At 38.8% G+C, this 12,291-nt stretch overlaps 1 protein-coding gene across 1 annotated transcript in view; it reads right to left on the reverse strand.

Moving 5' to 3' along the window:
* Nucleotides 1-8,253: 8,253 nt before the first annotated feature.
* Nucleotides 8,254-12,291, reverse strand: part of XRCC5 (X-ray repair complementing defective repair in Chinese hamster cells 5 (double-strand-break rejoining)) — a 47,206-nt gene continuing 43,168 nt past the window's right edge. The window contains exons 19-20 of the mRNA XM_009581889.1: nt 9,078-9,149; nt 8,254-8,268 (exon numbers count right to left, since the gene is read on the reverse strand). Of these exons, the coding sequence (XP_009580184.1) occupies nt 8,254-8,268; nt 9,078-9,149 (87 nt within the window). The remainder of the gene's footprint in view (nt 8,269-9,077; nt 9,150-12,291) is intronic.

A 12,291-nucleotide genomic window follows, 5' to 3' on the forward strand; every position in this document is an offset into this window, starting at 1 on the left:
CCCAAATTACAGCAGCATGCAAAGACAGGGAAGGCTATAACCCATCTGTTTCACATTTTAAAAATTAATTTTGGGGATTTCAGTGTTTCTGTTCTGTGCTGCTATGGAGCTGTGTGCTTGTATGGGAACAACTGTCACGTGTGCATGTGCATTCACATGTCCACAGACATCACCACCATAGAGGCAACCTTTCCCAAAGGAAATGAAGAAGAAACTGAGAACCTGACCCTGGGTCGACAAAAAGTTCCCACCCTATTGAACTCAGAAAAAACAACTGCACAGGGAGCAAAGGCTGTTTACATCATCATTCTGGTAAACCTTTTTCTATATGTTAGTCTTGTTTTGCTGTAGATGCAGCTTCCTAAGGATGGCTGCACAGGCAGACAGGAAGGACAACCACGCTAGTGGCAGCTGGCCATCAGCACTGTGACACAAAGCTACAGGATTCCTCAGCTCTTGATACCCAACCCTGGATCCCTACACCTGCACCCTTGATACAGACAGGCCAGATACACCTTTTAAGGCTTCTACAGCAATGCTAGCAGAAGTGACAAACTTGGCAAATTAGCCAACTGAATAAATGCAAGAGAATGGAGCTGTCTGATCCAGAAAGCACAACTGCTTTTGAAAAGTCCGATGTATTGGAGAAATTGTAGCTCTACATTGTGACTTTTTTTTTGCAAAATGCCTTCAGTAAGCTATGCAAGCCCGGGTAATCGTTGTTAAAAGCATCCCATTAAGGGACTGCAGCTCTAGGACACATGGGTGTTATCTACAAACAGCTAACGTGCATTAATACAGACTGGTTTATACATTACAAATATTGACAAGCTCCATGCATAGCAGCTACAAGAACTCTCTATCACCAAGTAGCATTCTGAGCTGAAGACATACAGCTAAATCCTGAAAGCCATGCAAAGTCCAAGAAAGAACATATTTTTTTTCTGCTCCTCCTTAGGGCCTCTGTGTGTCCATTTAAATGAATCCTAAGGGAATGTGCTTGTTGATATGATTTGCCCACTTCTCATAGTAAATACTATGCCCTCATCTGTTCAATTTCCTCCCTCCTTGTCTTGAAGCACTATTTTTTCCAGCTAATCTCTGATCCTGAACTGTGTGTATGTGTTTTGAGTCACTTTTCTGTTCTCCTCCTCTCTCAGTTCCCTTGCTGCCTTTAATTCATGCAGGGAGCAATTTGTGCTCCACAGGCACGGCTGGCTAGTTGGGTACCCAACAAGTCCCCAAATGAGTGTAGAGGAAGAGCATTCACAGCAGTCTCACAAGCTTCCCTGCACTCTGCCGCCAGAGCGTTTTGAACCTGAGCAACTGGGCTGCCAATTCTAGGCCTACCTGGTGATTTTGCCTTAGTATCCTCTGTGCAGACATTGCTATCAGGAGGAGAACTGATGATGCTCAAGATAACTGTGGTGCAACAGTCATCAACATCTGCTCCATCGGCTGGTTTCATGCTGGCTCTGAGGGCACACAGGAATCTTCAGAGACTTCAGGAAATCTTTCTACAGTGAAGGCTACAGACATAGGTAAATTATCTTCAGATGCATTTGCTCTTCTAGGATTTGGGAATTGGGGTTGATTGCTTCTTTAAAGCCAAACAAAATACAGAATTTCACCCCAACAATTTTGGTCATTCTGCAGCTACCAAGAGAATCACAACAGCTTATTTTCTTCTGTTCCACTCATCCTATGGTTTTTGTACCAGTCTCGAACCATTTGCTGTCTGGCTTAGAGTCATTTTCAGGAACAGATACTGGCAACCCAGAGGTCAGATCCCATTACGTGGAAATTCCTGCACAAAAACTTCAGCAGTGAAATATAAAAGGAGGAAACAATTTGCTTTGCGCATCTAACATATGCTTCTCCATGCAGCTGGGATCTGCCTTTCAATTCTCTTTACCCCACAGCAAATCTCTGAAACTGCTCACAGCTCTTCCATGAAGAACTAGATTCTGCAAAGTAATTTTCCCTTGAAGAAGATACAGCTGTCCAGAAGGTGAAGCTGGTCCTGCTTTCCAGCACACACTCACTCTGTAACATATATGCAAAGATTCGGTTCCCTTGATTTCCAGTAGTCCCCTTGGGTATGTATTGCTCTTGTTGTGTTTCAAGTTACAGTGACCTATTGTAGGAAAAGGTCATTCCTGCATGTTTTTCTCTCTTCATGTTTGTTCTTTTTCGCATGTCCTCTGTCTCACTGCAGTTCTTACATCTGAATCATCATTAGCTTTGGGTTAATGGGGATTATACACAATCTCATGTGTAAGATGAGAGTGTGTCATTCAAATGCTAAAGCCTCTATTGCTTCCATCTCCTCAGGACTGCAGAGAAATCTCTGCCAGACAAGCTACAACCCAATTACATATTGTCTTTCTGGACTAGCCCTATTCCTTCTACATTGATTTTGTCACTACTGCCTGAAGGGAACTTTGTGACCATTTGCATTTTTAAATAGGTCAGTGTGCGTATGTCTGGGAGAACAGTAAGTAAATGTTCGTTATGTAAAACAGCTCATTCTTTCTGATTGTGAAAGAGATATAGAAAGGCTGTTCTTTCCAATAATAACCTTTGAAATCTCATCTGTTTCCTCTCCTTGCTTTTCAAAGTCATTAAGTGGAATAACTGATTGTCCATTTCTCCAGAATACCTCGGTCTTTGTCTGTTTAATGCCTGCCTCTCACATATTCCTGATCCCTGCTGCAGACACTTAAATGGAATTCCCACTGCTCCACTTCTCTCAAGACTATTGATCGTGTTCTCCTCAAGTCCCAGGGAGCATCACAATAACTTGCTTTTTGTCTTCATTTACCGCCCACCCCCCAAATCTTTTGCCATAAAACTTTTGCACTTATATATCCTCTCTATATGAAGTCTCATCCAACCAAAGTCCCTCAAAAGTCTTTCAACTGCCTTCTCTTTCCCACTGCTCCACTTCTCTCAAGACTATTGATCGTGTTCTCCTCAAGTCCCAGGGAGCATCACAATAACTTGCTTTTTGTCTTCATTTACCGCCCACCCCCCAAATCTTTTGCCATAAAACTTTTGCACTTATATATCCTCTCTATATGAAGTCTCATCCAACCAAAGTCCCTCAAAAGTCTTTCAACTGCCTTCTCTGTGAGACACCATGAGTAAACAACTTTCCCCAATTGCAAAGGGAGGATAATCAAGAGGCAGAGAGGTTGAATAAGTGGCCCCAAATGAGTCTTCAGCAGAGCTAGGAATAAAACCCTACTGTTGCTGTCCTCCACTAGCGAACCAGAAGATTAGCTCTCTCACTTTCTTACAAAATAAGACAATGAAAAATTTTTAATGAAGCTATGGGGGATACAGACTGTTTCTCCAACTCTTTAACTTACAGCTTGATTTAGTATTAGCACACCACTGAGAGGTTCCACCTGTTATAGAACATACCTCATCTAGAGTACCTTCTTTATCTCCCAAGAAGCCTGACCACCAGATCTCACAAAGTTTGAACGTCCCTTTTGATAGAGCCACAGACTCCTCACAAACAATGCGCCACAAACCCAACCAGCTCAGTGATACGTATGGTCCTTGTAAGTGCAGATGATCTTGAGTTTTGCTTGTTTGCTAGCAAATACTAAAGGCTTAAGACAAAAACCTTCCTAGCTCTGTCCCTTCGAGACCTTTCTGCGATAAGTGCATGCCTCTAAAGGTAATGTTAGTGTCTGCAAAACACAACCCATACCAGAGAAACAATGGCTTAATAAGCTACAGAACACACTGGTAAGTTCTGGTACTTCAAGTGGTAGAACATAAACCAGAAGAAAGTTCATTAATCATATGTAGTTTCTATCTCACCAACAATGCTTTCCTCCCCAAAACCCTTTGTCTCCTTTACTCCTTTTCCTCAGGGAGAAGAATATACCCACTGGTTGATGTTATCTTTAATAAATTCCCCCACAAGAAAATGAAGTGTATCAGCAAGTTTAGCTTCTAGAAGATGATCAGAATGTTTGTTGAAGGTGGGATTCAGATGATACACAAATTTGTATGCTACCCAAGCAGAGTTTTGTGAAAGGTGGATCAATATTGCTTATGCTAAGTTCTTCCTGGAGAGTATGCAGCCTTCTAAACTTTGGGGCCAAATTGAAACATGGAGATACTATGGTTGGTAACTGCTGAAAGTTCACAAGTACTAGAAGGCTCCAGGGTGAAAAACCTACATCCCAAGTTACTAAACAAAGGACATGATGTTATTTCTCATCTCACCTTTGCTGAGCTATTTTTTATCCTTTGTAGACAGACAAGTGACACTCCCTGAACATTCAGGAAGGCTGAGGGCTAGAAGATGAAATTCACGTGGGATTCATGCACAGTGTTATGGGACCACAGGGAAAACCGACTCTCTTAACTATTCAGATCAGGGCTTTCCATGCTGGCCTGCTTGGAACCAAATAAAAAAATTCTTTCCCTCTCCCTCTTTTTTAGTAAGTAAAGGGTCCCTAAGCATTCTGATATAGCTGCTATAACTCTTGTCAAAAGCCAACATGGTGCAGGGGGCTCTATACCATTTCTCACATCATGGATGTACCTCACACTGTGGGGAGAGAATATTTGTCATTTGACTACTCGCATTAGCAAGCCGGAGAACGAATTCTCACACATCCAAGCCATATAAAATTCCAACAATCAGGTACTACAGCTATTTTATCTTACTTTACCTAGCATTATGTCTGATCCACATGCTTCAGGCAAAAATATCTGCACCTCAGTTGGTCTCCTCAGGGGCTTGTGCTCCTTTTATGCATTGTCTCAGTAGATAGAAAATGTTTCTAGTTATACATTGGAGGTATTTCTGCTTTCTGTTAATATCTTGAAAGTTGCAGGATTCACTCCCTTCTGGAGTAAAAGGAAATGACAGTTATTACTGCCTGTTATTGCGCACCAAAATAGGAAGAAAGGATGAGACAGGGTTGGAACTCAGTAAAAATAAGGAAGAAAAACAATTCTTTGGTTTGATACATTGAAAGCAACATTAAATACATTTCTATGGTCAACCTACCAATTCCATCATAGACTTCCCAAACTCTCATAGAAGTCCATACAGCTGACCTGGTGCATACAGAGGGGTCCTAAGGATTAGGACACACCAGTAAATATATGTCTGACCAAATTTAAGTACTTTTTAGTGTTGTGAAATAATTCATGATTTGCTAACAGCAAAAAGTACTATGAGTACTTTAGGCTGCTGGTAAAGAAAGCACATTGTTATTGGAAGAGCCTCATACTTACTCTATGGCTCCCAAAAACAGTATTTTGTCCCTTCTGTGGAGCATTCACAGTTTCATGCTATGGCCCCAGCTCCTATATTAATTAATACTTTCCACCTCTCAAAGTCCACGCTACAAAACATCTTTTCTGATCCACATTCCTCTTCTAATTGAGGAAGAGAAGGAAGAGGACCTGCAGACTAGGCAACGCATGATATTGCTGATGTGACATGATGATTAGCCTGCCAGCTGCTACCCTCAGCTGCCAGGCCAGCCAAAGAAGGAGAAAAGGCTGAACTCTTCATTCCTTTCCCTTTCACCTCTTCCCAGCATCAACTTTCATAAAAATCTTTTAAAACATAATGCTGAAACCACTGCCCCTCCATCAAAGCTGCCTGATACTGCCCAATGAGTTAAAGAGATATCAGAGCAGTAGATTAACAGAAAGACACAGACAGCAATAAGCTTTGACCTCTCGGCAAACAAGGCTAACCAAGGTTACTGTCCCATATTATTAGCACCCAAAGAGCTTTCCAGAGAGGCATTCTTTTCCAGGGGAAAAAGAAAATAAATCAGTAACATATAACAAAATCACAGCCATTATCTTTTCTTTCTTTAGACACACTGATAACTTCTCTGGCTATGAAGTACAGGACAGGGGATGTTCAGCTGCTTGCAAGAAAACAAAGTTGCATGGCGTTTCCTGCATGTCTGCTTTTGAAGTGGAAGACTGCTCTATTGCTTCTGAAGACTGGCCAGTATTGCAGTTCAGAATGTGTATTAATGAGTAACTAGGTCAGGCTTTATAACTGAAAATGTGAATTTAGACTAAGTGAAAGATCTCTTCCAGTCATCTAATAAGAACCTGAAAGCTGGCCCTTTGCCAAAGAACAAGTGTAAAATCAGGTTGCTATCTGATAGATTCTCAGTAAGACATATCACAAGCTTCTGATGACTGATACCCAGAAGGCTGGGCAGAATGAAAGACACTTTGCTTGCCTTCTACGGATTTGCTTTCACTTGTTTTAACTATGAGTCATAAATTCCCACTGCCCTCTTCAGTACTAGCAACTCAGTTACCATGCTGAGCCTAAATGTGCTGTACAGGTAACAAGAAGATCTATGAAATAATACTGCATGAACTAAATGTTTATTGCTTGACAGAAGCAATACTCTCTAAAAATGTGGTCAAATGGTTCAAAAGAAACAGAAAGCCCTAATCCTTATTTTGATTTGGAAAGTAATTCTATATCCTGTCTAGTCTTGACCAAGACTTCTCATCATCTCTGCAAAACTGTAAAAATTATTTTATTGGGGTGTTGTGAAGTTTAGAGTTTGTAAAGAATAGAACAAGTAATTACTGTCAGTTTCTGTAGAGGGCTTTTGATATTCAGTTTGCATTGTATGCTCAGAAAAGGGGCTTTTGATAGTCTCTCTTAGGCACTGCATAGGCAGTTAATCATCTGATTTTAGCAAACATGGTTCTGAAGAAGACAAAAGCAAATTTTTAAATATTTTATTAATCAAACAAATGAATAAAATGTAAAAAAAACCCCAGCCAGTGTTATACTCTATAAATTGGCCTTAAAAGACATCCAAAACAATGGACTGACCAAGTATTTGTTATTTACAGTTCAGAAAAATATCTTCTGGTGACACAAATGCTCTCAAGGTCTGGAAAGATCACTTATTCCCTGCCATCTGCATTTGAGAAACCCTTTCAAAGTCTGCATGAACTAAATCGATAGGATGTAAGAGAGGAGAGAGCAGGTCGCTGTGTAGGGAGACAGGGACAAAAAGCAGTTGCTGTTTCCCACACAGGAGCTGTTGTTCAGTATAAAGTGCAGATATTCCAAAACATTTTTTAACTACAGCTCATGATTTTTTTCTTATGATCTTAATACCATTTTGCACAGTATGTTTATACATTTGCAATAATGAAAGAACATTTTTTAAAGGAATGAATCTGGTTGTAACAAAAAAGCATCTGCGAAGGTGTCATTAGTGTCTCTCCAGATCTGTAATCAAATTTGAGTATCTCTTTCCAAGCAGTATTTGACTACTTTGGATTGCTCTGTGTAGACAGTACTCCATTTTGGTTACTAATGTTAACTGTTATCAGTTATCTATCACAGGTGTCAGTGTCGAGCTTTCCTGGATTCTTCCGCTCTGTGTTAGCAGTTATCTGCAGTGTATGAAATGGGGATATAACTGATTTATTCATCCTTTTAGCATCAGGAGTATCTACAGTAACCGTACTAGTTAAAAGTCTAAAAAATAAAACAGGAAAATCTATAACAGAAAGAGACAGAGACTGTTGAGCAGCTGCTGAGGTGACAGGATAGAGAACCTGTAGTACAAAGATGACCATAATTACTGATTTGGGTACAGTGTGGCAAAATCAGCACACTTGGCTTTGCTGTGTGCTTTACATTCTGTTGTGTATTTCAAAGTATTACTTTGCGACTCCCTGGCCTAGAATTTTTTCCCATAAGCCTCTGTGGGCTTTTTTCCTCTGTTTTTTTAATAGGAAAAAAGCATGAAAATAGAGACTTTTTCCATTCTGTAACAATAATGCTATGGAGTTACCTCCACTAAAGATTCAACATTACCTGGTAACCTCACTGTGACATTTCTATCCTCCTTCCCAGGCAATGTAACAAGAATTTCAGGCACCAGCACAGATTCTCATTAAATTTAGTAGCGTTTAGCTGAAAGTAGTATCAAGGATAAGCTAGATTCAGTGTGCTTAAAAAAAAAAAAAAAGAGATGCCTTAAAGGTATCATTACTTCACAAATACTTCAGATTATTTCAATCTTCTTTTCTAGCTTTGAAAAGTCAGATGGCATTTATAACAACTGGAAATGTCTCTGAGATTTCTGCTCTCATTCGAGAAAATAAAGATGAATATACTGTTTTCTCATTAGCATCCTGTTTTGTGCCCCATCTCACAGGGAGATCTCTTCCAAAACTTTGCTTGTATAGTCACCATATATCGCCCAGTCACATCATGTCCAGCTGCAAATAGAAGAAACAGATTTGGAAAAAGCAGCATTGAATTCAAGTTATTTCTTACGTGTGTTTAGCACTTAGAAGACAAAACAAATTCGGAAATCTTTATGATGTAACATAAATGGACAGCACAGAACTTAATACTAAGCTGCTATAAAGTACAAAAACAAACCTAAAAATCTCATCTTCACATAATCATATATGCAATTTATAAATTTTAAAAAGTACAGTCCAAAAGTAGAAATCTGCCTGCTATTGAAGCTTCTTTAAAACTGTCTACACTATCAGCTTAAGCCTTGGAGACAGATTTGTAATGACTCAGCCCGTAAAAAATGGCTAAAATATTTATTAAAAACCCTCTTGAAATCCTTGAATTTCAGCAAGCCTATATAGAGAAGGTTAATTGAGAAGATTAAAACATCTTTTTTTTCTAAATGATTTTCAGTTTTCAACCCACATCAATAGCTGTTCTAGATCTACAAGCTTTGTTAAATGCTATTACAGTAAATTGTAACAATCTGCTATCAAATAAGCAGTCTCACTGGCTCTTTTGAAGCACACTAGAGAACACGTTTAACCTATGTAAAACCCGTGTAACTACATAGCATAGTATCTGCCATCATGAAATTACATACCTGGTTATGTTTTACAATAGCAAACAAGTAATTTCACGTGGCTCTTTTCTGACTCAATTCCTTAGGTGTTTTCTAAGCCATGCACTCTAATCTACTGCTTTAGAAGCACGCACGCTCTCTCACTGCACCTTTCAGTTACAGTTTAATTCTAAAGCCACATCATGTCTTTATGGTACTTACCAAATCATCAACATCACCACCTTCGTCTGTGGAAGGCAGAGTTTCATTTTCCTTTTCTTTCAGAGCCAAGAACTGAAAACACAAATGTATTTATATGATACTGACAAAACTCAGACCCTTAATGTTAAATTAACAGAATGTATCCTTTGTATATCAGACCAAATCCACCTGTAATTAAAAATCATGAATTAAGTTTATTCTGGTTTCCACCCTCTAAAATCATCATAAAGTACAGGAAATTTCATAAGACTTGCTTTTAAAGGATTTTATGGTGAAGTGTGTTGAACAGACAAAAGGATGTGGTTCTTCAGACAACGTACGGTTAAGCTGTAGAAGACCCTGTAATAAGATGCTGCAAATATTAGTCCCTAGTCTCACGAGGAGATGGGGAAAGTTCATAGAAGAGAAATCCTTTGAAGTCTACCAAGTCCACAGAAACAACCTCAAGCACAGGAAGTACCTGAGACACCAGTAGCTGGAGCCTGGGACTGTACACTTTTCCCTACCCATCTGTTATTGTCCACTGTCAAACATGGGATTCTGGGCTAGATGGAAATTTTGTCCATTACAGTACGGCCATGTTTATGTTCTTAAAAAAAAAAAATTTTAAAAGTAGTATTGTGTGTAGCTACAAAATGCTGAAGGACAGCAAACTGTCCCCCCATTGATATTAATACATATTTAAGCTGACCAATGGCTTGTTGAGCAAATTTCTTAAGTACAACATTCTAGTTCTGTGTGGAACTTAGAAGTTTCCCATTCAATTCAATTACCATTTAACAAATGAACAAAGACATGAATTTTAAAAAAAACCCTCAAACACGCAAGATGGTTAGAATTTAAAAATTTTTAAAAAAACCCTCAAACACGCAAGATGGTTAGATGGCCAGTCTTTAAAAATGGAAAATTCATTACATAAAATTCTATTGCCTTAGCTGCTGATACAACTCACCATATGCCTTACACTTAAAGCATGGCATCCATAAACAGAAGATAAAGGTAAGTTGCTCAGATACTATAACAACTGAAATCAAACATACAGACAATATCTGGAGTACAACCACCTCTGAATTATTTTTCTCTTAGCCTAACATAGTGAAAAAATAATAATTTAGCTAGAATAGCAGAAATACATGACTCTTACAAGTATCCAGTTGTCTAGAAGTTTTAGTTAAGGTCTCTTTACCAATATCCTTACTATAAAATCATAAATTTTCTTTTCCTCTTTAAAATGCACTTGCAGGACAAGTATGTAGAGCGGGAACAACCCTGCCCCAGATAAAAAGATGTCTGTGAAAGCTGGAGAAGAAGAAAAGCCACATTCCATGACTTTGAGTTCCATCATCCTTAATTCAGAAACAACTTCGCTATAACTCTAGATGATGAAAGACAACAGCTAGTCAGAAAATAACCACATTAAACAGGCTACAAATACCTGGTTAGAGTTTAGGTAACTCTCTTGTGCAAACAGCTGGCTCCTGAAAGCAAGCTACTGTTTACCTGAGGACTTCTTCAACTGTAACAGCCATGGAGGTTGTGTAAAAGGTCATGGGATCCCTATCAGAGCACTACCAGTCTCTGAGACAATATACTTGTGCTGTAAAAAGCTTAAATATTATTTTACATAAATAAAATGTTCTGATCCTTTTCTAGAGCAATAGCGACAGCTTTAGACAAGGGGTAAAAGACTGGGAAGTTACCTGCTGCATCCCTTTTACGGGAAAGAACCAGATATCAGATCCATTAGGATGAAAAGCAAACACATTGCTTTTGGTTAACACCAAAGACAGCACATGTAGACAACCTCTGCCTAGTTGTCTCACTACCCAGAGGTCAGACCTCTCCTACATCCTAAACAGCAACATCCAAGAGGAATGTAGAAAGCTTACTCCACAGACAACACTCATGTTTTAACATGCTGACTTCAACTTATCATATATATTTTGTAGCTGCAAAAAAAATGAGAAAGTGACAGGGCCAGAAGGAATTAGAATTTCAAGATGCCGTATGTCTGTGTATCTTTTTTGCTGGCAAAGTTCTCAATCTAGTAGTAATATAAAGCGCATACTATGAAACTAAAAGCTAATGACATTATCAGCTCTGAAAGGCTTTTTGTGCCAGATCAAATTTCATTTTACACAGTTAAGAGTCAAATGGTATTTCTGAAAGCAGCACATTTTTCAAAGTTTTCAAAATTAGCTTTCCCACACTAAATTAGGTAAAGAAAGCAAAAAGCTAAAGAAATGTATGATGAAGATTTGCAATAAATTGAAACCTGACGTTTCCATCAAATGCTGAACATGCAAAGTTTTTTTTTCCAAAACCTGTTTTACATTTATGCAAAAGCAAATTACATGTAATAGTTGTGCTGAAATCCATTACTTTCCCCAAAGCAACCAGAAAAAGCACTTGACATTTCTGCTCTTTTAACCTATCATCCTCACGCTCTAAAAAAAGTATCTCCACTATTACAGGAAAAAAAAACCCTACCTAAAATATTTTTTCTCACTGTTAGGAAAATATGCATGGATAACCTAGCTCAACCAAAAAGAAAAAAAATTTTTACGTGTTACCTCTCTATAAAGTGTCCTTGTAAGTCTTCCTTTCTCCTTCAGACAGCAACCCTATAAACCTGAAATCTTATATTCAAAACAGTACTGAAACTATCAGCTAGTGATCTGCCCGTAAGAGAAAAGGCTTTTGTGTCACATAGGACCACACTGACTGCCAATCCCCAAGACCTACACGCTTGCATGTGACCTATTACAGAGGTGAAGAAAACTTGCATCTTACTCTGCTGTGTGATATTTTAAAAAATCCAATATAAGTCCTTAGTGAAGGGTATCACCTTCAGTATAGAAAACAAATGAACCATTTTTGCAATCTACTATAGACCTAGGAAGATGCTGGCTATGTATCACACAGGAAACCTGTGGCAGGGTTTAACTGGACCAAGGAGGACTAGATTTTAGATCAGCCCCATAACCTCAAGATAAAATTTTCTATCCCTGCAGATCTTACTCCAAGGATATGCAGTCTCCCAGTTTCTTAAATAAAAAGTCATATAAAACCTTGACAGTCAATGGCAAATCAGGGTTTTGGTTTTGAATCTGGAGAGTGTGGGGAGGTAGTTATCTAGTGGGATTGCCAACTGCCTAGCTAGCAAAGAGATGCAACCCATTTATTCTTAAGTCAAGGTAACTGACATGTTAAA

Source organism: Fulmarus glacialis, unplaced genomic scaffold (genome assembly GCF_000690835.1).
Source record: "Fulmarus glacialis isolate BGI_N327 unplaced genomic scaffold, ASM69083v1 scaffold7087, whole genome shotgun sequence".
In the NCBI taxonomy this organism is placed as follows: Eukaryota; Metazoa; Chordata; class Aves; order Procellariiformes; family Procellariidae; genus Fulmarus; species Fulmarus glacialis.